Source organism: Aquila chrysaetos, chromosome 25 (assembly GCF_900496995.4).
Source record: "Aquila chrysaetos chrysaetos chromosome 25, bAquChr1.4, whole genome shotgun sequence".
Classification (NCBI taxonomy): domain Eukaryota; kingdom Metazoa; phylum Chordata; class Aves; order Accipitriformes; family Accipitridae; genus Aquila; species Aquila chrysaetos.
This window is the reverse complement of record NC_044028.1, coordinates 1,021,199-1,048,200: the sequence shown is the minus strand read 5'-3', so window position 1 is coordinate 1,048,200 and position 27,002 is coordinate 1,021,199. Positions and strand designations below refer to the sequence as shown.

General features: G+C 57.4%; 1 protein-coding gene across 3 annotated transcripts in view; it reads left to right on the top strand.

Moving 5' to 3' along the window:
* Positions 1–331: 331 nt before the first annotated feature.
* Positions 332–27,002, top strand: part of TNRC6A (trinucleotide repeat containing adaptor 6A) — a 105,487-nt gene continuing 78,816 nt past the window's right edge. For 2 of the 3 annotated variants that reach the window (XM_030001326.2, XM_030001325.2), the window contains exons 1-3: positions 332–615; positions 5,247–5,317; positions 5,830–5,898. In XM_030001326.2, the coding sequence (XP_029857186.1) occupies positions 5,833–5,898 (66 nt within the window). In that variant the 5' untranslated portion in view covers positions 332–615; positions 5,247–5,317; positions 5,830–5,832. The remainder of the gene's footprint in view (positions 616–5,246; positions 5,318–5,829; positions 5,899–27,002) is intronic. The other variant, XM_030001329.2, reaches the window with a different exon arrangement.

The window sequence follows — 27,002 nt, the reverse complement described above, 5'->3', positions numbered from 1 at the left end:
AATGCATGAGTTGGCAGCACCTGAGCCGGGGCAGGGGTGCGGGGCACACGGTACCGGTGTGCCGGGAGTACAGGTGCCTGGCGAACCACGATGCCCTTGTGGACGGTCCCGGCTCCGCGGCGCGTGGGGGATGATGGCACCTTTCCAGACCCATCACGGCTGTATTTGTACGTACAACAATGAAATAACGCCCCGTTGGGTCACGCCAGGCTCGTCTGGGCAGGGGAGGTGGTGGGAGGGTTTTGGAGGAGGAGGATGACGATGGTGATGAGGAGGAAGATGCTGTGTGGAGGACGGGGTGTCTGGCAGGACTCCGGGGCTTCAGCTGCGTTTGCTGAACCACCGGGGACGCCTGGCACCGGTGCTGCCCCGGCTCGGCGGGGCTGACGTCACCGCCGGGCACGAGGGGCCGAACGCGCTGGCTGCCGAGCCCGTGACCCGGTTTCCCTCCCCACGCAGCGAGGGCTTCACTCACAAATTCAAAGCCCTAATCCGGCGCCGATCCCGCGCCGGGCTGCTGGCAGAGCCCGCCCTGGCGGGTCGTCCAAACGTCCTCTCCTCCTCCTCAAGTGGAAATGTCTCCGCGAGGTCCGCCAACGCCCACCCCTTCGAGAGGTAAGCGAGAGTTGAATAATTAGCGACGATGCATTCGGTGGCAAAATTCCTCGGCTTTAATTTATATCAGCTCCGCTATCGTGCATCGCATTGGGCCGGGCTGGTGGCGGGGGGGGAGGCAGGACGGGGCAGCTCTGGCCGGGCACCCTCCCACCCCATCACCCCTCCGCGGGCCGGGGCAGGGTGAGGCTTTTGCAGGCGGTTTTTCCATCCACATTTTGTGTGTGTGTGTGTGCGCGCGCGCACGCCTGGGCTTTTGTCGCCCTTTTGTGAGCGAAATGGTTGTTTGGTAGCAGCGAGCAAGGGCTCCTTGCCAAGTCTGCCTAATTAAGATTAAGCATATGCAGATTCGCCTTGTTTTGAGCTAATGACAGCTGCAAACAATTATTTGTCATGCTGGCTGACTGTTGATTGGTAAAGGCGAGGCCGGGCAAGGATCGTACAATCTGCCTTTGCACGGCAGCGCTGCCGGCCGCGGCCGTGGCTGCGAGCGGTGTCTGCCCTCCCGGCGTCTGGTCGCTGCTCGGGGCTCAGCCCGTGCCCTCGGCGGTCCCCGGCTGAGCGCGTCAGTCCTGCCCGAGGGCTGCGGGACGGCCGATCCGGCATCGCCTCCGCAGCTCCTTGGGTTGGGGTCTGCTGGAGGTGGGATTTTTTTGTTGTTGTTGTTTTCAGCGTTGCTATCAGCATAGACATATCGTGATGTTTTCACGGGAAAATAAAGAAAGATGTCTGCAAATGTATCTGACATCTGTAGTTGCCAAGCCAGCAGCCTTCATCAATTTTCTGCAAGCTGAGAACCAAAGCAGAGACTAAATGAGGCGGGAGGATTCCTGCCTGCAGTCCTGCTCTGAGTGCAGCTCAGGAAGCACCTTGGCATCTCTCCAAAATGCCTGGGCTTTTTAAGGATATTCTCAAAAAGAGCTTGATTTAATTTATTATTATTATGCTGATGAAAGGAGAGAGCCTTTTCAACAAAAGGATGCCTGAGCAAATGAAATAGCGTCGCAGATGAAAACACTCTGCGTTGTTTTAAGGACGGCATGGAAATGAGGACACGGTGGAAAAATAGTCACCGCAGAGATATAATTATGTTCTGTTTGACATACATCCCGCTCGGTGATATGTGCCTCGTGGACGTGCACGCTCTCGCAGCATCCCCTGCCCTGGTCTACAGCCCCGAGCCCGGCAGCCGAGCCCAGTGGCGGTGGACGCACAGGTCCATCTTCAGACGCATTCGGGATTCCTCCCTGGGTGTTTTGGCTGATTCCTGTAAATCTCTCCCTGCTGTTTCTAATCCAGGGCAGGGGTGGGGACCCCTCCGGCCCCAGGGGGGACGGTGTGGGGACCCCTCCAGCCCCGGGGCGATGGCGAGGGCAGCTCCTGCTCTGCCCCAGGGAGGGGGGTGGCCTGAAAGCGGGGTGCCAGGGGTGGGCTGTGCCCCCAGAGCCGCTCGGCTGCCGGTTCTGTTCAGGCTGTCCGTGTTAAGACTTCGTGTCCTTGACCCTGAGGGCCAGGAGCAAACCGTGCTTGGAAGCTGAGATGGCTGACACGTGGCAGCCCCGAGGTGAGGAGGAGGAAGAGGAGGAGGAGGCAGAGGCATCCCAATCCCGCCTGCAGCCCCGACTCCCCGGTTGCTTGCACAAGTGACACCCCATGCCCGGCCCCGGTGCCGGGCGGTCGCTGGCCACGTCCCTGGCCCACCGAGTCCTCCAGCTCTGAAACGAGCCCGTGCTCCTTCCGTGAGGAGCCTAGTCAAATGCTCAGACACTTCTGAGAGTATTTTGGAGTGTTCCTGATTTTAATTGGGTTTACTTAATTATTATTTACTTTGACTGAAGAAACTGTTGTATTTAAATAACACTTTTTGCCAAAAGGCTGTCATGGAGAAGCTGCTTTCCCTTTAGGAGCCCTCAAACATGGGCTTCCTTCCAAGGCCCTCGGCTCGGCGGTGCGTGGAGCATCGTCGCTTGTGCTCCTGCTCCTTCCCTGGCTGGGAGCACAACTCTCTGCTAAGGGATGGCTCGCCCGGCCGCACACCAGGCAGGCAGCAGAGAGGGCAAAATGAGAGCTTTCTGCTGTTTCCAAATACACCTTTAGCTTTTCTTGTTGGAGCCCGGCAGGGCTGAAGGTCTCAGCTGTGAACATCCTGCAGCCGGTCAGACCCCGGTGTGCCTTGAGGAGCTTGTGAGGTGAAGGGAGAAGGGAGCCAAAGAGCATCTGCAAACACGGGAAGGATAAATGACTGAACTGAGAAGACTGATGGGAAGAAAGCTGAACTGCAAAGGATGAAAAGCAGTCCGTGATTATAGATAGCAACAATAACCAGCAGTTGTACTGAATTATAAGCAGACTTTCTCATTTCAAATCATACTGTGGGGTTGGGTTTTGTTCCTTTTTTTTTTTTTTCCTTGTTTCTCTTTTTTTTTAAGTCACAGTTAAACAGTATCAAACTTCTCCTTGGAGCTGGAAATACCAGCTCTGGACAGCTGTGACTTCCCACCTACCTTTGATGCTTTGCCATCTCACTGTTCGGGACAGAGGCAGGCAAGCGACGCTCCACGGAGACCCAAGTCCAGTGTCCTGAACCCCAGCACTGCCGCTGGGCTGGGCGAGCAGAGGGTCTCCTGGGCTTTGGGATTTCTCTGCTGTGCCATGGGCAAGGCGGCAGGATGATCCTGGACAGAGAGCATGAAATCCTGCCTCTGCTCAATTCAGCATCCAAACTCATGTTGACTTAAGAGGGTCCAGGGTTACGTTTGGGATCCTTCTTTGACAACGGGGTCCCTTCCGTGTGTCAGCTCATGTCCCCCTGAGGGTCCAGGCAGATCGGGAAGGCTGCAGGGAAGGAGCCCGTAGGAAGCTACTGGGCATCTCAGAGGATTGAGCCCAGCAGCCCTGCATTAGATTATTGAAACAGCCTTTCTTTTAAAAGCTACAAAGAAAACTAGAGCCTGGGATAAGTGCAGGTTTGCAGCGAAGCAGTGCTTTCCTCCCTGGTCAGGATTGCTCTTCAGTGTGAGATACACTGAAGCTCTGATGTATGTTTTGATGTTGTCTAATGAGCATCTTGTATGCTTCTGCTATTGCTGCCTGGCGTATTGGAAGGAAATCTGTAGCTATTACACGGAGGAGATATAGGAAAAAACATCCATTTGTATGTGACTGTTTTCTGACTCAAGCTGCTGAATATTCAACAAAAATCATTTGTGACCTATATTCAGTGTAATTGCTGTTATTGCAGGGTAGGTAATGGAAATGTCAGTGCAAGTACCAAAGAACACAGGTCTTGTCTCTGCATCACGTTGTGCAAAAGGTAATTGGGAAAGGGAAGGAGGCAGCAACGGTGCCGCAGCCTCCAGCCGCTTTGCCAACATCTCCCTGCTCCTGAATCTCCCCTCAGACAACTCTTGCTTCTCAAAATCTCGATGTAAAGAGCGTGCAGTTCTAAAGAAAATCAAAGTAAATCTAAGCGTAAGAGGCCGTAAATCCCACCCTGATGCTCGGCACGTGGAGGACCTCTGTGCCTGGGAGCAGCAGTGCCTGGGGGCTGCCTCCGCTGGGAGCTGCCCTGCAGCAGGGGCTGCCCCGGGGACGGGGGGTTTGGGGTTTACCCAAAGGTGTGTGTCAGGCTGCGGGGCTGGTGCCGGGGAACCTCGTCCCCCAGCCCTCACGTTGCCCCTTGGACCATCTTTCCCCTGTTTGCTCAGCTCGGCTGGTTTTGTGCAGGAAGAGGGTGGCCTGACCTGCTCTCCGGCAATAAGCGTTGCTGCCCCTCCGGCCCCTCGCAGCCCCCTGCCCTCCTGCCACCGGGCGAGGGGCTGGGCGAGGGGCTGCGGCGGCGGCCGTGCCTTTCCCCCAGCTCTGCGGGGTTTGGGCTTTCCCAGCATTGCAGAGATGCACCCCTGTGAAAGCACCGTCCCTTCCAGCATGTGTGAATGATTTTTGCACCCAGTAACACTACTTTTCTATCATTTGGTCTCCTTATTTGGTATTTCTTTAATAATTAGTGGCAGATTTTGTACTTATGTTTGCAATTATCTAAATGCCTTTGGGACATGTTCTGCCAGATAATTGAATCTCCTTGGTATGTGACTGCAAAGATATTGTTAGTGAGCGCAGGCTGGAGCCGAGGAATGTTTTGCTGGCTTTTGGTGTCATGTTAAGACAAATTAGGCTTTTCGTTTAAAAAAAACTAATGGAAACAAGGCATTTTGCTTTGCTGTCCTCAGCAAAAGCTTTGCTAGAAGCCTATATCGGAGAGGGAAATACATTATTATCAGTAATTAACTGGATGTACATTTTAATTATATGCAGGGGTTCTTTCCTGGGCTGCCGCAAATCCTCCATGTGCCCAATTCAGAGCTGCAGCGACTAACGAAGTGCGAGATGCAGGCAGGGCGGGGAAGAGCGGGGCCTGCCTTGGGAAGATGGTGGAGGGGGGAAGCGGGGTCTCCGGCCGGACAGACGGACATCTGCATGCAGCCTCGCTGGCCAGGGCAGGAGAGGGGGGATCCCATGCCTGGCACCCCCATGCTGGTGCTGCCCGGTCCCCCGGCAGCTCCCGGGTCCATGCAGGGCGCATGTCCCCATCCCTCGAGCGTGCTTTTAATGTTTCACTTTTTCTGTCTTAGCATATAACGTTGGGATTTAAAGTGCCAAGCAAGGGAAAGGAAACCTCCCACCTCAAGTGCCATTCTTGAGAGTAAGTGCGGAATTATTTGGCTTCTAAACCCTTGTAATTTAGGGAGATTCAGTGAAATCCCTTCCGTCAGCATCACTATATCTTGTAGGGCCTGAATAGGCAGGAGATACGGAGGCTTGGCTGCATGCCCTGTGCTGGCCACAGCCGGGTGCGATCTGAGCCCATCCTCAGCCCGAGCTGCTCGGAGCAGACGTGGCTTCCCGCAGCGCAGAACGCCCATAAATGCTCAGGGTTGGTCAGAAAACGTTTTTCCCACTTTGCCAGGTTTTGGCGAGGTCAAAGCTGTGCTGTCATTGGCCGGTGAGCTACCGAGGAGGCTTTGGGGTGTTGCTGCTGCTTTTCCCCCTCTCGCCTGGGCAAGGGGGTCTGCATGCCCGAGGCTGGGGGCAGCTCCGCACCCCCCGCGAGACCCTCTGGCTGCTTCGCAGGCTGCAGAGCCATCGGGGTGGCTGGTGGTGAGGAGACACCCACCGCGCTCCAGCCGAGTAAGCTTGTGTTGTGTTTTGATGTAGGTAATGGAAGAATTGTCAAATCATGCCCAGGAAAATGTAACCGGGGATCTCGGGAGCGGAGACGAACAGGTAAGAGGTGCCGACCCACGGCTCTGCCTCCACCAAGACCCCTTGGGACCGAGGGGGGAGGAAGGGTCCTGGGGTGGAAGCAGCGGGGAGCAGCTCCCCGAGAGCTGAGCCCACTGGCCACAGCAAATGCAGCAGGGAGGATTGGAGAAACAAAAAGACTATGGTTCCCTTCACTTGTTCAACCTTGGCTTTATCTGACGTTTTCCCCTTCCAACTCATTCCCACTGCAAAGATCAAGAGGCCCCTTTTCGTAAAGTCTCGGCCAGGTGGGGATGGCCCTTGGCTCCCCCCGGGGATTTCTCACACCCCAGACAGACCCAGGTCCCCATTGCACAGAGGTCGTGCAGGGCCGGGAAGACGGGACTTTTCCCGGGGTCCCAAGAAGGTCCCTGCCTGCGGCTCTGGGGTGGCTCTCCCTGCACCAGGCAATGGGCAGCATCCTCCCCGCCGGCAGCTCCAGCAGCCGGGTGTGCGCCGTGCTGCGACCCGCTCCTCTGCCCGCTCACCCTGGTGTTGGACTAGTTTCTAGGTCTCGTGCGTGGGGTGTTGAGGGAGGGAGGAAAGGAATTCTGCAGTGAGGGACAGCACAGGGCTGCTTTGGTTGCAATTTGTTTCAAGTCTGGTTTTAAAATTGATCTCAGTCTTGCATGAAGGCAGTCGGGGCAGACGTCAGCTGTGAAGAAGAAATGGAACGATTTTGGTTTCAGGTGCAGCTGGCTCAGGTGTCACAGGGGCTGAGATGGCTCCTGCGGGCACCCCCGTGCCAGACCCTCGTGTCGCTTTGGTCCCTGGGTGAAGGCAGCTGGACCTGTGGCTCCGGGGAGGCTCTGTGCAGAGGACATCGTCTTCTCCCAGGGAGGGTCCGAATTCATAAACAAAAAGAGAAACTGATATGAATGACACCATAAAAATGCATGACTATGTTAAAAGGACAGCCTGGGTCTGCCTCAGCGATAACTCGGTGTTGCAGACGTTAAACCAGCCTGCTCTGAGCAATGGCTTTTCTGGAGCCTGAAGTATCCTTAGGGTTGCCAGGACTATTACTTATCTTGCATTACTCCCCCCCCCCCCCCCAGTATTGAATTTTCTCCTTTTTGAAATACGGATGTCATTTGCCTTATGCTGTACCCATCTCCCTCACAGCATTGTGCCGGGCGGCCCCACGGAGCAAGCGGGTGCTGCTGGGGTCCTGCTGCATCCGTGGCCACGGGCTGCGGGCAGAGAACAGGCACTGCGGGGATGCTGAGCACGTTAGGGCAGTGTAAGGCGCTTCGGCAGCTGAGTGGGTCCGGCCTTTTCTCCTCTGGTCTCCCCCCTTAGTGGGCTGCAGTTCCCTGGTAGATGCAAACGGTAACCATGGGTTGGCCCAGGAGAGGCTGAAGGTGCGTTTTGCTGTGAGGCATTGTTACTGGGCTCTGATCTGGGTTTGTCCCGTTGCGCAGGAGGGGGTTTGAGATGAGCCCACAGCTTGTCCTGGTCCCGGCTCTCACCGTGCCTGTGTGTGCTGATGGGGATTTGAGTCTGTTCATCAGTGCAGGCAGCGGGACCGGGCTTTTCACCGGAGCTTCTCCTCCCCAAAGAGTGGGGAAGATGCAACAACTGTGAAGATCTCCTACTGAAGTTTCAGTGCCAAGCAACAAAAAGTAGAGGTCTCTGTAAGGAACAGTTCTCAACACACGGCTGCGCAGCTGCTGGCCTCACACCGGTGGCTGCTCCGGAGCCGGAAACTGGAGGGATTTACGCTCCCTAAATTAGGGAAGCTTGCTCTTTCTGGGTGTCTCGTGGGAGAAAGGGAGCGGGGTGTCCGTGCAAACCTGCCCTGCCTCGTGCAGCACGCACCTCCCCAGCTCCGGCTGCCGCCTCCCCTGTCCTGGTGCAGGGCACAGCCAGGGCCAGGGATGCTGGCAGAGCTGTAGGCAGTGCCCCTTCCCCCGGGAGAAGCACCGGTGATCCCTGTGCTGAATGGCTTCGCTCGTCCTTTGGTTTTGGTGCTTCCTTTGCTTTTCTTTTAATCTCTCCATGGCTGGGATGCTGATGGGGACCTGTGCGCCGGAGCTGCTTGTTTATGGCTGTGCCCGCTGGTCACCTGTGCCCGTGGTGCTCTGTGGCAGCAGCTCGGCTGGCACCACGTGCAGGACATCTGCCACGTGAAGGCAGGGAGGAGCAGGGGGTGGGTACCTGCCCTTCGGCTGCTGCCTGAGGCTTGGGGACACCCCCGCTGGTGGGGACAACCCCTCTGGGTGCCTCTTTGCTCCTGCTCTCATCTGGGCAGGTCAGGGTGTTTGATTGCGCTGTGACACCGTGACCGGTGCACGTATCGCTTGGATGACTTTCCCTCTGTGGTGGCCCCGTGGCCACCGCCTGTGGGGCAGCTGTGGGGAGGGGATGCTCAGGCAGCTCTGTGTGCCTGGACGGCCTCGTAGGACTACTGGGAAACCCCGCTGGGCACAGCATCCATGAGTGCCGCTGGCACGGAGGTGGCGATGGAACCCTCCGAGCATCCGCATCACGTAGCCTTGAGGTGCATCGGCACTCCGTGTCCTGCTGGCCCCACCAAGACCTGCCCGCTGCCCCCCAGCCCACACGTGGGAGCTGCCCTTGCGAGAGGGACACCCGGCACAGGGTTAACAGCGTGCCAGCCCCCCCCCGCTCCCTGCCCAGCCGTCCCCCCACGCACCCCCTGCTCCCGCGCTTCGCCCCAGCCACAAAGCAGTTAATATTTGTTGATCGCGGCAGCGTGCTCGGCGCTCTGCGCGGCTCTCGGATGCAGCGCGATACTCCTCGGTCTCCAGGGATCTCGTGGCATTTTGCCCAGATGGCATCGGTCTGTGTCTCAAGGACATAACACGGCGCCTACGGCTCAGTGCAGCAGTGCCGGAGTGACAGATGAAGCCAGGGCGCTCCTTCGCCTCTGCCGAGAGGGAAGATAAGCTCCTGAAAATGCCGGGTCTCCAGCCGGCCGCTCCCTTTCGCCTCCACGAATGAGCCGGTACCCGGCGGCCGCCCGGCTTGCTTTGTGCGGGGGCAGCGCCGGCCGAGCACGCGGGGTCCCCTCTCCCCGCGAAGGAGAGGCCGCGCTCCGCTCCTTCCCCGTCTGCCAACAGAGCAGGTAGGTGAGACGTCCCCACCGTCCCTGCCGTGTCCCCGCCACCGGCTGCCCGCCGTGCCCTGCTCCGCTGCCCGCCGCATCCCAGCATCATCCCTGCCCTGGACCACCTTCGCCCTTTGGGAGCGGTGCTGCCGGTGACCTGCCCGCAGCGTGCGGGCAGGCGTGGGAAGGCATCGCTGTTCCTCGGGGAGGGTGGTCCCTGCCCTCTCCGCTGCCCACCCTGCATTTTAGCTGCAGGCAGAGCGGGGGGCCCAGCAGGCGCGGGTGGCCCGGCGATGCGGTGGGTCTCCAGCAAGAGGCCGGGGTGCGGCGCAGGACATCGGCAAAGCAGCCGGGTACGGGGCAGAGGCTGCAGCCAGAGGGCTGGCGTGGCTGCCCGGGGCTTGGGCCCGCACGAAGTTGTGGGCTGCACAGGTTTGTTTTCAGTTGCGTCCACCATGTCCTGGGCATCCCAGCAGCAGCACGGGGAGGGAGGCTGCAAACCTGCACCGGTGCGGGAGCTCCCACTCCATCCACAGCCCGTGCATGGAGGGAGGCTGCGAGCAGCACCCTAGGGACTCTGTTCCATGGGGTCTAGCTCCCCCCGAACTGACTCACCCCCATGCCGACAGCACCAGAGTTGTTAAATCCTGCTCTGCTGGGCCTTCGAGCATCAAGGAGATAACTCACAGTGATCTCAGCACGTGGCAGCATGAGGGACAGCTTGGTGTTTTGGGGACGATCGGAGAAGCGCTTTGCTGCACTTGTGCCATGATCACGGCTGGGTGCAGGGGGTTTCATGGTGCACCGGAGGGAGAGAGGGAAGGGCTGCGCCTTCTTCCCACCCTGAAGCCATGCCAGTGGCATGGCCGTGAGACCAGCTGAGTTTTCTCTGTGCACTGGCCGGTGAGAGCCAGCGGGGAGAAGAGGACATGGGGACGTAAGCAACCTGACCCTGAGCAGGAGTGCACGGGAATGAGCTGCTCTCGGGTGGGAGCTATGGCCACAGGTCACCCTTTCAATGACAAAGGTGTGCTGGGGAGGGACCCACCATCGGACGATGGGTGACATCGTCCTCTTGCGCTACCATGGGGTCCTGGGGCTGACAGTTGTACCTGTCCCCATACAGGTGGGACCCTGTCGCTGCAACAGCGCACGCAGGAGAGCTGCATCCCTGTGTGCTTCGGTGGGTGCGTGTCCACGTTTGGGGGGACAGAGGTGACCCAGTGTGCGGGACGGCGGGTGCGACCTCCCACCCCCAGGACCGGGCTGTGCACCGCAGCACTCGGCCAGGCTGGCACCGCAGAGCCGGCCAGCGGGCACCGAGAGCTGCAAGTTGCCTGATCCCAGTGTTTTTCCACTCCTTTTGGCTCCCCAGAGCGGGACGGCGCTGGCGTTGATCCCCCTCCCCGTCAGCTGAGCCGCCTCCTCTCGCAGCAGCCCAGAGCCCTCATGGTGCTCAGGGAACCGCAGCGAGCCCGTTACGGCAGCGGCACACGCCGAATTAACCAACAGAACTGAGCACGCCCCACCGATGGAAATGAGACACTGGCCCCCTCGTGCGCGGCGAGGTGCTGGCACGGCCACCAGCGCTCTGCCCACACGCCGTGCCAGCACAGTGCCGGGAGCGGGAGCTGCAGCCACCCGGCACATCCCTGCCACGCATGCAGCTGATTTAATAGGAAATGAAAATTGGGTTTGTTTTTCTCTCTTTTTTTTTTTTTTTTCCCCCTTTCCTCCAGCGTGTGGCCAATCGAGTGTTCCCTCGCCGCGGTTCGTTAGAGCCCGGCACAGCCGCAGACACCCGTTTCCAGCGGCTGCCGTGTGCCGGGAATGCCAATGAAGCTGCCGGCACGCTGCACGCAGCAAACTGCAGAGCGTGTTTGTCCTGAATACAGAATAATTAATGGTTTAGGGGAATCAAGAGAATTACACTGGAGCTGTTGCCCAATTAGTTAAACTAATTACGAAGTAAGGAGAGCTACCAGGGATCCAGCGCCCCGTGGCAGCCACGGTGTCCCCGTCGGCACGCAGACCCAACCCTGCCACAGGAACGGGGCCGTACCCAAATCCTCTCAGCAGAGCCAAGGTTTCCATATTTGCTGTACTGGTCGCTTTTCATAGGGAAAAATTTTCTTATTTATATATCTGATTTGTACGTGTTTGTGCACACATAACTAGATTTTTAATTTCAGCCTGTTGATGCCCAGCAGGGGTGTAGCTGGTTTGTGACCTGGTCCTTTCACCAAATATCACATCCCCGTTGTCGGGTCTGGCCCCTGGGGTAGTCGCGGTCCCTGCGTCCTTCCCCTCTGTGCTGGGGATATCGTGACTGTTGCTGTCCTTGCTGGTAGCGTGAGCAGCCCCCTCGGGTCCTGCAGGCGTGAAGGGGAAGGTCGTGTCTGGCAGGGAGGGAAGAGATGTTTATTTGTGGAATCGCAGAAATGTACGTGCCCTATTACTTTCTGCTTGAAATTATGAAAATTTCAAATAAAGCAAAATTCTGCACTTAATATGGCAGGAACAAGCCTTCCGAAGCTTCCTGCCGCTAATTCTGGCTGCAAAAAAAAAATACACATATATGCATATATATGTATTTTTATATATACATGTATATGTATATATATTAGGATCTCTATATGGGTGGAAGGGCAGGGGAGCGCCCTGCGTGCCGCCGGGCTGTGGGACCAGCCCTGGGCTTTGTCCGGGCAGCGTGGCGGGGACGGGTGGGCGCTCATTGAGTTATGCTTCCCCCCGTATTCGCTGTGACAGATTACAGCTTGATAGAGCCGCAAACACCGAATAGCAACAGAGGCGTCAATTTAGTTATTAACAAAGGATGGTATTCAAATGGTGCTGGCACGGCTCCAAGGCGCAGGAGCTTATGAGGAGCGTGGAGGGTGTATTAAATATTCATCGAAATCTTGGCATTTCGTTCCCATCTCTCGCTCTCCCGCTCCCTCCCCCCAAAATTATTTGGTTCTAAAGGTTAGAAGCCTACTTCAAAAATTAATTATTTCATTAACCCATTATAAATTAGATTTTTACAACTAAGTTTTTTAGGGTCGACGCAAAATGGGTCGTAGTGGCACTTCATCAGGTTTGCTCGTCACGTGAGCCCTGACCCCGGGCACGTGACGGTGCCGACCGATGCTCACGGCAGCATGTGACCCTAAATGCTACGTGAGCTCAAAAAAAAAAAAAAAAAAAAAAAAAAAAAAAAAAAAAAAATTTAAATACAAAAATATAAGCAGGTCTGTCTCCTGCCTTCACCTGCCCTGTTGTAGTGGAGCCGTACCTGCCGCCCGGAGACCGGCGGGCGCAGGGAGCTCCGTGCCGCCGCCGCGCTGCGAAAACCCTGCCCTCCAATTTGGCACCACGGCTCCCCATTTGGTAAGTTAACAGATACTTCCAGCAATTAATTGGCGCAGCTCTGCCGGCGCTGCTCATTAGCATGCAGGGCACGCGCGGGCGCTCCGCCGCGTGCAGCCTCGCGCCGCCGCCGCTCCACGGGAACCGCTGGCCGGCCCCGACGGACGGTGGCTCTGCCCTCCGTGGGGGGCTCGGAGCAGGGGGTCAGGCATTGAGGTTTGCGTGGGCTCGCTGGCGCGTGTCGGCGTCTCCGTCCTCCCGCCCGGCGCGTCCCGCCGCCTGCCTCCGTGCGGACATCGCGATGCTCCACAAAGGGCTCCTCGCGGGCGGGGGTCAGGGCGCCCGGCGGCCGCCGGGTTTTGCTGCCTCCATGCTAGGATTTAAAAAATGACGTGTCCCCGGTGGGGTGGGTTTGGGGGGCCTGTTTCCCTTTCCTTGCGCATCCGAGGGGCGGTTGGTGCCGGGTGCTCGCCGTGCCGGTGATCCATGCCCGCCGCCGACGCTGGGGCTGCCAGTCCCGAAGTGGCGGCTCTCAGACAACGCGGGTTTTATTTCGGCGCTCGGCCGGTGCCTCGGCGCTCCCCGGCGATGTCCCTGCCAGGGGCGCGGCGCTCCCCGGCGATGTCCCTGCCAGGGGCGCGGCCGCTCGCTCTCCCCCGTGAGCCGCCGTGCGGGAGCTGGGGCTGAATCCGTAATGCCGGGAGCACCGGTGCCGGCACTGAGCAGCCCCAGCCTGGAAGGGGCTGGAGGGAGCCGGCTGCCCGACCGATGCCGGCCGCCCATCATTAGGATGCAGGTCCATCGCCATCTCCCTGGAGACGATGGGAAAGGAGGGACGGGTGAATCGGTGTCTGGTACGGCTGGCAGCCGTGCTGGGAAGAGGGCAGCTGCATGCAGGCGCTGAAGGGCGCGGATGAATTACTGCCCCTGTTCAGGCGCAAGCCTTTGTTCCCCGCGCATTGTCAGCAGAGAAACGGGAGAGAAAAGTGAAATGGCTCAGGCGCAGCCCGCGGTGCGGGGCGGACAATGGGCCGAGCCCGGCTCGCAGATCGGACCGCGCCGCAGCAGCCGCCGCAGTTTTAAGCATCGGTAACAATTTTTTTTTGTCCTTGAACTAATTATCCACAAAAGCTCTTTTGAGCTGACACCAAATATGAATTGCCGTTCTGGTGTGGCATTGTAACTGTAGTGATCCCATATTTAATACTCAGGGCATTCCCGGGCGATCATTAGCCCCTTTGTGCCGTTGAAGGAAGCCATATGTTTCAGAGACATCTTTAAAGATGCTTGCAGAAACAACAAAAAAAGGGATTTCTGTGTGTTGCTGAATGCGGCTGCCAATCACCCGGCATCCCGCGCCAGCTCCCTTGTGCTCGCCTGGAATGCGAGGCGGCGGCAGCAGCTTCGGTAAATACGGGCTCATGTTTGTAGTCGGGATTTGCCGTCTGGGGGAACGAGCTATGCAAACTTTTAATTGGCACAAATGTCCGCCCTGCCCCTTTCTCACATTTGCTGGCACTCCCAAGTCTAACTCTTTTTTAATTCAAGCGGAGGGAAGCGGCTTCCGCGGCGTCGCTGCTTGAGAGTAATTTTTCTCTGCTGCTCATACAGATTTTTTTTGACTTGCAGCCAGCTGTCCCCGTGAACAAGCACTTAAACAAACAAACAAGTGACCCGGGCCCTGCCGCGCCGTGCTGTCCCCCGGCTCATTTCTCCAGCTCTCCCTGTAGCTGTTTGCTCATACCCTGTATTTTTATTCAGTTTAATTGGCTCCGTAATAGTTTTCATGGCAAGCAATTCTGCTCCCATCAAAACCTGCTCATGTGAACGTTCCCCTGTGGTATGAAGGAGATAAGTAATGAGGAAAATTGATCCCCGTCAGCCGTACGGACCCCAGCACAGACGTGTGCGGCACGGCCGGGGTAGCAGGGCCGGCTGTGCCCCACGCTGTCTGCCGGCACGGGGCGTGCGACAGGCTGCCGAGACCGACGTTTTCAGGGAAATAGCCCGGGTTGCGCTTGCTGCGAGGACCACGAGGCTGCTGCCACCAGCCCCACAAATAGAGAGAACATGTGAAGTTGTGTTCAGGTGGTTTTTAATTTACAAGGGCTTTTTGAGTACCGGGGTCCCGTGTGCTCCTGCTCGGGCAGCAGCGAGCCGTGCCGCGGGGAGCCCTGTGCCGGGGCTGGGGCGGCTGCAGACCCCGTGCTCAGGTCACAGCCTGCGCGTCTCCCCGCCAGCACCTCGGGCTCACCCGTGCCCGGAGAGTAGGAGCTGGCTCCTGGGGTCCCTTACACAGTGCGACCGAGAGGACGTGGCGGAAGCCCCCGCGCCAGCTTGGCGTCCCTCACGTGCCATGCAAAGCGCACAGCCCCCCGTGTTGCACACTCACACCCGGGTGTGCGCACACAACGGGTGTCCTGTGCGGTCTCGCTGCCGGTCTCACCGCGCCTGTAGCTGCGGGCATGGCTCCTGGTGAGTGCCAGGACATCGGCGTTGCCTCTCGGCTGGGCGTCCTGGGGGGCAAGGCCACTCCTGGGTGCAAACCTCCAGCTGTGCACCAGTTGTGCTGGCCGGCGAGTGGGGCAGACAAATTCCAGTGCAGCAACACCCCAAACTGCAGTCAGACACGTGCTGGCCCAGCACCCAGAGCTGCGGGGTGGTGGGTCCTCCCCAGCCCCCCCATGCAGGGAGGCTTCCTCCTCTCTCCTCCTCCTCACCCCCATCGCCTACCTCCCAGCTCTGGGGCTGTCGGGGGACCAGCTCTTGCTCTCTGTGCTCCACTCCTGTCTGTGCCCAGCTCCCCAGGGACGATGGACTCCCCGGGCTGCTCCGGGTGCTTTTCTTTCAGGCTTTATCGCTGCCTTCCAGAGCGGTTCACATGCAGATCACTCTCCTAAGGAGCTCAGGGAGCCGCAGATCAGCAGAGATACGTGATGCAAAGAGGGGACACAGCCACCCTCCTGGGTGCCAGCACCAGGGACTTTTCCCCAGGACTTTCCCGACCATTACACTCCGGTTTGCCCAGGCGCTCCGTCCACACAGACCTCGTGCAGTGCGAGTCCTGCAGCTGGCTCTGCTTCTGAGTTTGCTTCGTAACAGCGGATGCCACCAACATTAAACATTCAAATACGAGAAGTGAAACCCTGCAGGAAGCCAGAGCTCTGCTAAGAGACCCAGGACCTGTCCGGGCCCCGGAGTTTCCCAGCCCTTGCAAAACCCAGGCGATGCTGCGCAGGCCAGGTGGCTCTGGCCAGGGAGCCGGGCACTGCCCGGAGCTGAGAGCGACAGGAACCACCGGAGAGCAGCCCTCCACCACGAGGAATTAAGAACGAATTCATCAAAGGCTGTTAACAAATGGTCGGTAATTAAGAAGGCCGCCGGCAAACGGAGAGTTTGCTGCATGCAGCCCCCCTGGGAGGCTGGCGGTGGGGGGGGATCAGGGTCGGGGTGAGCGGGAGGTGTCCCTGTGATGTGCATCCTGCTGCAGCCGGCGTGCTTTTGGGGTGCCGAAGGCGGGGAAGGAGTCCATGGGGTGGGCAGCCTCACCACTGCTCACGCCTCGGGAAGATGTGCCACAATGGAGGTCCTGGGCTTGGCACAGCCCTTTCAGCTAAGCTGAATTTTTTCACGGAGATCCACGGCTGCTGCTTCCCATCCTATCAACAGGGGACACAAAGAGCAGCTTTTTCCTCCCTTCTCTGCAGCAGCTCCTTGTCCATTGCAGAGGGTTGAGCAGCCCTTGGGATAGCAGCCAGTTCTGGGGATGGTTCGTATGGCCTTTGCCCCCCGCGTGGGACAGGGATGGATGGGACCCCGAGCTGGAGGAAGGAGGACCCCAGCTGCAGGAGGAGCTGTGGTGAGAGGAGCGGGCTGTGCTGCTGGGGAGACAGGCAGCAGGCATGAGCAGGGCGCTTTCACCACTAAGGGTCTGCCTGGCACTTCTTGGACTATGGTTTGATTTCTCCTCCTGCTCCTCTCAACCAAATGAGCCCAGTTCCCGTGGCTGTTCCTCGCACCCGGTTCCCCGTCCTCTGACCGCCCTCGGCTCCCCTCTGCTCCCTCTCCGCTGCCCACGTCCTGGACGTGCATCCTCCGAAGCCGGTCGCGGTGAGGTGCTGAGCCGAGCAGGAAGGCAGAGCTCCGTGGCAGTGCGTCCCGCTGTGCCTGCCCTTTCCATACCGCAGGAGGCTGCCGACCCCCAGCCAAATGACTGCCGGAGCCCGCCAACGGGCTCTCGCTTCATTCCTGCGTCCGGTGGCCAGCTTGGCTGCTCCTTGGAGGAGCCCCCGGGCTGGAGGGCTGGCTCCCATGAAGCGTCGGCGTGGGGTGGAGGACGAGGACTGCGCAGGGGTCGCTGGCCGTGGCTCCAGGTGAGCAGCTCGGCCCCGCTGCAGCCCCGGCAGGGTCGTGGCGATGCCGCGGGGCGCCCGCGTGTGTCTGTGTGCTCTGCGCGCCGGGGTGAGGCACGATTCGTAATGCCAGCAGCTGCCCGGAGCCACATCTGTACTGAGCTCCAGCACTGCCACCCCGGCGTCCTCGCGGGGACAGCCGAGACTCAGAAGAGGCCGGTGCAGAAAAACCTCAAGCGTTTGGGAAATGCATGTGACAAGCAGCGGAGCCCACCCCGAGAGCAGCCAGTCCCCTCGCAGACTTCGTGCTGCGTCTGCGCTGCCGGGGGAAGCGGCTGCCGGCAGCCCGGGGCTGGGCTGATGGCAGCAGGGCCGGTGGGTCCGGGGGGTCTGCGGGGTGCGGGGGGAGCTGGGCAGGGAGAGCTCTGCAGGCACCTTGTGCCCGGCGCCCCGGGCAGCGCCGGTGCCCGGCACAGGCAGGGCTCGGCCGGGGTGTCCGCTCTGGCCACCAGCCATGAAAGGCCCCAGTTTCTAAAGCTCAGCCTGGGCACGCTGTGTAGGATTGTCTCTGCGGGCTGTTTGCTTCTACTTGTTCACATTTATGTCCAGTCTTCTCCTGCGCTGGATTAAAACCCGGGGACCCGTTTCTTCCCGGGATGTACTGCCACATGGCGTAGGAATGGCTTTAAACCCACGTGGGCAAAGCCCATCCGCAGTCCCTTTAGAGGAGGGTCCCCGTCCCCCCAGCGCTCAGCTCTGCCGCTGCCCAGCTGCACAACGGGCAGTGCCCCCCCTGCAGTGCCCCAGCCCCTCCAAGCACTTTCTGCCTTGATTTAAGCAACAACCTGCCCCATAGCCCCTGCCCCACAGCCCCTGCCAGGACCCTCCGGAGCCGCAGACCAGCCGCGTCCCCTCTGCCCCCGGCCGCCCCAGGCACGGGGCTGGGGCACCCGCTCCCCCCGCAGCTCCCTGCCAGCTGAGGGGGTGGCCGGATCCAGACCCTCATCTCCAGGCATCCCCCTCCACTCTGCCTGGTCTCTGGGTTCCCCATCAAACAGCCAGCACACAAAGCGGAGCTCTCCATCTTGATTTAATAAGTATCTGGAAATGTCATAAAAGACGTGATAATAAAATATCAGATGCAGGAAAATGACTAGCCAAAAGGCATTTAAAAAAGGGAAGAGTGTAAACGCAGTAGATTAAGACACTAATTCCTATCCCTTGTATGTTCTCCATCTTTCCTGTGTCTTGACAGACAGAAATAAATGCCCCCTCTTCCTGCGAAACACTATCTGCCTCTCCTTGCTGTATTGCAACCACAGGGTGCCCACAGCTGTAACAGCCCATTTATTCTCAAGATTTGATGCTTTATCACTTTCAAAGGAGCGGCTCAGCTAGTTCATCATACATTCCCACTGTAAGCACTTACACTTAAAGGGCAGATAGAGATTCTGATGGTAATAGCTAAATTTGATTTTTGACGCTCTGAAGTATCTCTGCAAATTAAAGACCTGCAATTTGTGCCTTTGTTTAGGCCATGCAACAAGGCAACAGGAACAAAGACAAAAAGCAAAATGAAAAATAATTTACATGAGTTTGGAGGAGCCAGAGGGTCCCTCTGTAACTCAGGCTCTGTGAAAGTAAGAGCTGTGGGTTTGGGTTTTTTTTTTTTTTCTTGTAAATGTAGCTCTGAACCAAATAAAATGCCAGTAAATTCCCAAGCCCAGCACCAGTGCAATAAAGACAGGAGCCAGATCAGCATCTAAGTGATGGATGTGTTAATGTTTTAATAGGCCGACCACCTCATAAATAATTTGCTCAGTTCTAGAGTAATTGACCTGGTCACAGTGGTAATAAAGGGCTGTCCCCTGGGCTCTTGTTCAAAGGTTCAGCAAACCCTTCCAGAGAAAGTCTTAAGTGGCTTTTAACAATATATATTTTATATTGTTACAGTCTAGCGCCCTGCTAATTCTGCAGTCAGTGCAAACGCCACCAGTTCAGCTCCGTGGATATTTCAATTTAAAAAACCCAGAACTTATAACCGAGAGCGACTTTTGCTGGGTGAGCTCTTTGTTTGCTCTCCGGTGAGCTCCGTGCAGAGCATCCTGCCGCGGAGCACGGCTCGGTGTGGAGGGATGGAGCTTGCGGCGGTGCCCAGCACAGGGGAGCGGTGGTGGGTGGCCAGGCTGGGGGGCGGCTTCGTGGGAACCCACCCGCTGCAGCCAGGCCACCAGGGATGGTTCCGCGGCCACTGCCGCCAGCTATCCCAGGCAGCAGGAGCAGCTGGAGCCCAGCCGGGGGCCAGGGCTCTCCCAGGGTCTTCCTCTCGTGTGCTGGGTTTTCCTCTTATGTACTGAGCATTCTTCTTGTGTACTGGGTATTCCTCTTTTATACTGGATATTCCTGTTGCGTGCTGTGCACTACTTTCCAGTGCTGCCACTGGGAGCAGCTTTACTCAGCCCAGGAGAGGGCTGCTGCTTTACCATTAAGGTTTCTAACCTTTGCAATTGTGGGGGTCAGACAGTTCATGGCATCTGCAACCCTACCCATAGCCATAGTCTGCTGTTTTTAACTTTTTCTGCGCTGTTAATTTTAGCTTAACAAAACTCCCCTGTGTCCCAGCAGGCCGATGTTTTGACCGCATGGTGCTGCAGGACTTGTCCCAGCAACCACTTTGCTATGTCTGCTGGGTGGGCCAACGTGGTCTTCTTGCTGTAGCTGCAAATAGGGAAGACGCCAAACAGCAGAGTCATTTGTCAAATAAAATCAGTGGCAAACATCTCCAGCATTGCACCTCCGGTACGAGGATGTAATTAAATTTGAGACAATGAGGAAACACCCCCGTTGTGGAGGGCAGATCAGCAGTCCCCCCCGGCTGCACAGGCAGATCTGTTCCCCGCTCCAGCAGCGCAGGGCTCGCAGTGGGAGGCTGGAGTGCCCATCCTCATCACTGGCTCCCAGCTGTTTCTTTACTCTGATGGGAAGATGCAGCCGAGGGGGAGGACGACCACCCGCCTATAGCCGCTCTCAGCGGTGGCAACCCTGACCCTGCTGTGGGGTCACGCCACAGCGCTTCACGTCCCTTATCTGGGATGGCTTTTTAATACCATGTAAAACACCAGCTGGCTTCAGCCCTGGCTTTTCTATCTACGTGGGGTCACTGCTGCAGGCACCCAAACGGAGGCGAGCGGCTGATTCACCCCTGGCACACGCCGGCATAAATCGTCGTGTCTCAGGAAGGCTCATGCTGCAGTGAGGGTGCAATAACTAAACTGAACTGTGTTGCCTGTAAAACATCATCGTGGTCAAACATCCCACTGCTGTGTGCCGGCTCCACGTGGCTGGGCCCAGTGCCAAACCATCTCATGCAATTACCGCTGCAGTCGTTAGTGCTGGAGGTGCTGCATTAGGGGTGCAGGGGCCACTGGTGTTCGACAGCAGACCCCAGCCCTGAGGAGGCTCCCATGCCCCCGGCTGGCTCTGTGCCTGCCTGGGATGTGGGTCAGTGCAGAGCAGAGCTGGCTGGGAAGTCTTGCTGGGATGAAGGCTTTGGTGCAGGGCTGAGTGACCGCAGCTGCCACAGCTGGGGAAGCGGCTGGAGGAGTTTTGGGGTGCCCCCGAGCGTGGTCACTGCGCAGCCGTGAACACAGGAGGCTGGTGGTCCCGGGTTTCTGCACTGGGAGCAGCGCGTACTGCAGCACCATGACCTCCCCAGGGACGGGGGCTTCAATGGAAAATGCCGTTTTGCCTGCCCAGTGCTGCCTCTGAGGGAGATGCTCCTCGCAAGGTGCCGTGGTCAGGGGCCGATATCCAAATTAGCCGGGAGAGGAAGGGCCCACGGCCAGGGGTCCATGGGGATGCCAGTGAGGGACAGCAGGGTGGCAGGTTCGTTCACAGGACTGTGATGTTTGGGGGAAATGAAATCCCCTGTGAGTGCCCGCTGACAGGCGGGTGCTGCTGCCATCGGTCTGGCAGTGCCCGCCTTGGAAAAGGGACCGGTGGCCAAAAGGGGCCAAGCGGGAGAAGGGCATTGATTGTGGCTTTGCATATTTAATTTGCTACGTGCTGGCATGCTGGCTGTGCTCTGCACTCGCTCTCGTGCCGTTGTTGGTGGCAAAGGACCTCCCTCCCTGGCAGCTGGGAGCGTGGGCAGGAGCCGCGCCGCTTCACCGAGTTGGCAGAAATCCCGCCTGGGAGCCCACCAGCCCCGGTGCGGTGATTGGCACCGTGCTTGCCCTCTGCTTCTCTGCAGGGACTGCTGAGCCTGACCCTCCGGTGCCGGGGCTCCCCGGGGCTGTTGGGTGCCCACGTGCCAGCAGCAAAGCCTGGGAGCCCCCGGTCGCAGCATCCCCTCGCCAGGAGCATCTTTGTCTCCGAACGTCCCTTCTCCTCCCCACCTGCCCTCCTGCACATGCAGCCTCATCCCAATCAGAGGCAAATGTGGCTGTAACGAAAAGTAAATTTAATATCCTCGCCCCTATTTTTGTAAATTAGTATAACCGTCAGCTACAAAATAAATGACACCTAATTACTGTTTGGGGAAGTTCAGGCAGAAGTGCTTAGCTGTGAGGTGATCATAGGGAAGCACCATCAATGACGGAAAATGAACAAGATGCTGGCTGTAGGAAACTGTAATTACAGAGGACTGACATACTGTGAGCTGTTTATGATAATGAAGTGGTGCATCAAATCAAATTAACCTTAGTTATTTAACACAGAATGCACCGAGGACTTGCCTCAGTAGATGCTAAATCCAAAACCGGAGCCATCGCCCAAGTCAGAAAAGCAGCTCAAACGCAGGCACGGGCGGTCGCTTTTATTTAAGATATGTTTAGCGAGCGGCCACCGCAGCGTGCCAGGACGGCCGGGCTGCGTGATGGTGAGGGCTAGCGCAGGCAGAAAGCCGGCAGAGCTGCTGCCGGCAGCCTGGGGAGCCGCGGTGCCGCCGGGGAGCCCCGTTGCCGTCGCCGGCTGCTCGCTCGTGGGGAAGAGCCGGCGGCAGCATCGCTGAGCGAGCCGCCGTCGCCTCCGTGTCCCCCACCATGCGCCCCTTGTCCTGCGCTACGCCGAGGGCCCCGTGCTCGCTTGCCGCTGGAGCGGAGCCAAGGCAAGGTCAGTATCCCGCCCCGGGAGGAGGTAACGAAAGCCGGGGGTGTTTTCTCTCAGTCTGGCGGGGTCTGGCTGCGGGGCAGCAGGATGCTCCCCTGCCCGGTGTGCCGGGCACGCTGCCGGCCGCTCCCCGCTTCAGGGCAAAGGATGCAAGTGGCACCGTACTCTTGTAAGAGGGTTTCATTTGCCCATCTCTCTTCCCCACGAAGGCTGCGGTGCTCGCTGGAGGAGTGTTCCCATTGGGATCCCTTCACACTGACGGGTGAGTAACCTTTCAAATTAACCCAAACGCTCTGTTAAAGATTAATGAGCTTTCTAAACAAGGGTCCCTTCTGTGTGCAGGGCTGCTTGCAGCGCTGCACATTCCTCTCCGCCGGAGGAAGGGATTGCTGCTCCGCAGCCGGGGCTCTGCCGTGCTGGAGATGCCGGCACAAGCTCAGCTGGGGCCTGGGGGGTCCCGAGAGCACCATGGCAAGGGGCAAAGGGGCAAACACTCTTTATGACAGAGGTTCTGTAAATAATGTTAAAGGCTGTTTGTGTCAGCGGTGTTTCTTTGGTTAAAGGGAGGAGGTAGGAGAGCCCAGCTCTGGGCAGCAGGGATGCCGCCGGGCTCGGATCGGTCAGGTGCAGGCAGAGCCGGGTTGGCTTTGCAGGGCAGGAATGGTTGATGCGGGCAGCGAGGAGAGCTGGCGAGCAGGGCGCGGGACCGCAGCGGGCAGCTGCCTGCTGGCACAGCTCAACCACGCACGTGTGCTGCCACAGCAGAACCAAAGGGCGAGAAAAGGAACCAGCCTGGGTAAGATGCCTCTTGCCCTGGCTCGTAGTGTCCATGTCCTGATGGCCTGCTGGCTTTCCGAGCACCTGATTTGCTTCTGAACATTTTGTTACGGGTTGCGTTGTATTGGTTTGTGTTGTTAGAAAATATTTGCTCAGTGCCCTCCCTGCTGGCGGGGGCCTTTGGGGAGACGAGTCCCTCCTCAGGGAAAGGATTCCTTTGCAGAACTTCCCACTTGTTGGAAAAACACAAACTGCATCTCCAGTAAAAGGCTTTCCTCTGTGTAATTCAAAGTGTTTGATGGATTTTAGAATACCTGCAGTCAGATTCATCCTGAATTATATTTTTGCATATCTTTCTGTATATCAGATTTTTTTGAAAAAATGTGTTTACTGTCTTTTTGGCTTTCCAGCAAGAACAGTTTTCATCCATGCACACCCCCGCACAAGCGCAGGTGCTCAAACAGGCAGCAAAGGGCTGAGCAGGCAGCTACTGGAAGCGGGTGATGCCGTGGTGGCCCTTTCCAGAGGACAGCCGGGCATTTCCCCAAACTCTCCCCCCGGCGTGAGTCGGGGCTGGGTGCGGGGGCCAGGTGGGCACCAGCCAGCTGGGAAAGCAGCTGCCTGGCACGGCTGCCCTGCCAGAGCGCAGGTCTTGCCTGACATCATTTACAGTCGTGCTGAACTGCACCGGCACTCCTCCGAGCCCTCTATCTTCAACTCTGTACTGGTGGCTCCCCTGTGTATCAATTAGCACCCCAGGTGTCATCCCAATAATTCCTCCTCTAATGCTGGCTTTGAGTCCTGGTTCGTGGTGGAGGGCGCTGGCTTTTGTGGTTATGAGTTCATTTTGCTTCTTTCCATCAATATGAAAATGCCTTCTGAGTCCTGAGAGTTAATCACTATTGTATGGGAATAAAGAGAGGAGATTTTTCTCTAATCCCCTTTAAATGGCCTCCAAATGAGGGCTCGAAAAAAGATGACTAATGACAGACATGATTAAACTAATTTAGTAGGTGAAGCTTTGATGGGAGCCCTCCCAAGCCGAGGTATAGCCTTGGGGGACCATGTACTAACTCTCCATCCTGCAAATGCAGACCTCCTTGCTGTCATACTTGAATTAAGCAAACTCATTATTTTTTGTTTTGTTTTGACTAGAGGTTTCCCTTTTTTTATTGAAAATTTTTTTGTCTCTCCCACAAACCTTTTACTTACCACTGCTAAATACAATCTCACTAATGGGATACTAAATCCAGATTCACTTAATAGCCAGCTCCATCCCTCATACCTTATCCAATACCTCTCATCAAAGGGTTCCTTCTGAACATGCATTTGTCTTTCAAGAACTGATAACAGTAATGAAATATAAAGTCAAAGAAATGTGTTTGAGGACCTCTCCAAAGGAGATGCATTCAGCTCTCGAAACCTGTTGTGGTAAGCTATGGTACCAGGTGCAGCATGGCTGAAATCCAATTCCTTTTGGATAAAGCACGACCGCGGCTGTGCCGGGAGCAGGCGTCAAGCGGACAGAGCCCTGCGGTCCCCGAGCAGCACCAGTGGCCTGTGTGCCCCGCGGCTGCCGATGCAGCGGGCTGCAGGTGGGAGCTCAGGGCAGCATCGGGTCTGTTCTGCAGCGCTTACCGCTGCGATGCAGCTTTGGGTGCAAACTTCACCCCGGCAGGTAATTTCCTGGCAGAGCGAAAGTGTTGCAAGGCCGATGGGAGGCCAGGAAAGACACATGTGAAAGATCAAGATGATGATGGGGTTTGAATTCAGGCTCCACTTGAACGACTCTTGAGACGACCTCCTTCTGTGGCCTTGGGCAGCTGCGGAGCTTTCCCATGCTCCAGTCCTCCAGCAGGCCATGCTGCTTATTTCTCTGGGTTTAGAGAGCATAAATTAGCTACAATTTATGAGATAATTGTAAAAAGCTGAATCTAACTGTTCAAGACTGTTGTTAACACGTGCTACTTTCAAAATACCATGGTTATGTCAGGGCACGAGGATTCCCCCCAGCACTTTTCCCATTCCCAGGCATGTATTATCCTGGCTGCTGTGCTGCTGTTGAACCGAAGCCATCAGTGAAAGTCGGTACAAGGCGGTCAAACAGATTGGCCTGACGAACAGCCCCTGTGGCTCAGCAGGGGCTCGCATCCCTCCCTGCATTACTCTCGTAATTACTAACTGTTTCCAGCCACTGAAGCAGGACTCTGCTCAGCCCTGCTCCTCTTCTGGTACCAGGGGTGGCTTTATTTCGGTGTTCACCCTTCTTGGTCCACACGCGGGCACAGGGCAGGAGTCAGCTCCGGCTGGCGGGTGGCATCACCGTGGCTGGGAGCGCCTCGACGGGGATGGCTCGTTTGCAGCAGGATGGGGGAAATTACATTAATAGGGAATATGTGTGTCTGTAACGAGGACTTCAGGTGGCACTTGCAGCATCGGTGATGGAGTCCGGTTGCGTAAATACGTTTGATGTGGGAGTGGGGAATAAGATGCATGGGGTGAGCTGTGTGCTGGGAGGAGCCCCCTGCCCTTCGGTGGGGTTAGCAGGAAACCCTGCGTCCCCTTTGCCAGGAGAGGGTCAATGGAGAGCTCCTCCGGCCGCCTCCGCTGTGCTTTGCTGTGCGTCTCTGCCCTGGCTTGTCCCTGTCACCTCCCCATCAGGCACACACGGACCTCCAGCCCTCACCCGGGTGCTTTCCCCAGCCTCGCATCGCTCCTGCTGCCCATCCCTGCCCGTCCCTGCCCCGCAGCACCCTCCTGTGCAGGACACGGTCCGTCTGCGCTGCTGCTCCAAGGGGTGCTCACTGGCCTTCCCTCAGCATCTTCTTTTCTTTCCCTTTGACCGCTGTCGTCCCTTTTACAAAGCTTCCCAGCTGCAGTGGCTGGATTTTCCCCTCTGCAGTCACAGCGCGCTGGCCAGGCTGCACTCATGGGCAGCACGACGGCATCCGAGGAGGAGGGCTGGGTTTAACTAGTCCTGCGCGTTGCCTTGCATTACCTGCAATTTCGGGTGGCATGCAGTCACTCCTCTCGTGGCTCACCCCTGGTGACTTAGGGAATACCTCTGGCTCTGGCACAGACCCTGAGGACTCACGTCTGTCTGCCTCCTTCCTCCCTTAACCCAGCGCTTTGCTCTCCCTTCTCTCCCTGAGCTGGTCTCTCTTCCCTTTGCTTTAAGGATTGCCCTCACCGGTGGCCGCCCTGTCCCTACGTGTCACCCATTCCCTGAATCCTTGCGGGAAGCTGCAGCCTCTCCTCCCTGCTGCTCCTGGATAACGACACTGCAATATGCTTTCACTCACCAAACCGTAATCTGTTCTTACAAGTAATGAGCAGCAATAGAGCCCCTTCTAGGCCTATTAAAATACCAAAACCTTCACAGAGAAAAGTGTAAGAATACGCAGGACAACAAAATCAGGGTGTCCCATCCCTTCCCTGCAATATTGGGAGTGATTAATGTGACACTATTGCTGTCCATCTTGCTTTTGTTTAATTATCATTTTTGTATTGTTCGTGTCTCTGGAGACCCGATCTGGCGGGAACGGCTTGATGGATTATGTATGAAATCCAGGTCAACACGTCCAAGTATTACTGCCTCATAATTTGCTGCGCCACAGAGGCCAATATAGATGCCTTGTGTTATTAATTATACCAATATATTTTCATGAGTAATGTGATTAATTAGGCTGTATATATTACAGTTGCAGGCCTGTTCTGTTGCTGTGTTTGTTCTTGGATGGAGGTGGCTGGCTCAGAGAGCAGGCAGCAAAATCTGTAGCTTGGGCTCGGTCTCGTTCCTTCTCTTCCAGAGCGTTCAGGGGAAAAATACAATTCCATACGCTGCACTTCGCATGCCAGGGAGCCATGAGGCAGCGGGGGAGAGGAAAGCGGGGCTGCCTCCGGCCACGGTCGCAGGGCGGTTGGTCCCGGGGAGGGACGGCCGCTGCCGGGGCTCTCCTGGCCGCGGCTGGCCCCTGAGATGCTGCCAGAGCGGGCTGCCAGGCTGCAGCGTCAGCTCCCGGGGACCAGGCAAACCCTTAGCGGTGGCAGGACGAGCAGGGAGATGCTGAACGGGCCAGAGGGGCCCCCGTGGGAATCCTGCCCGGGGCTGCCCGCACCCAACCGCACGCGGGGGCAGTCAGGATCACACCGCCCGGGCTGGATCCCGCTGGCGTCGCGGAGCCCAGCACCACGCTGGCCTCACTTTTAGCACTGCAAGGATGAATTACACTTAAAATAAACCACAGAGACTCGTCTGCTCTCACGGAACTTCTTGAAAAGTGTATCAATGAAGTCGTTCCTGTAACTCATTTTTATTTTCCTTTTACAAGCTCAAAGTATGAGAGCTAAACCATGCCAAGTGTGGTCCCACGGCGCTGGCCTAAAACACCTGCAGGGCTCGGGTT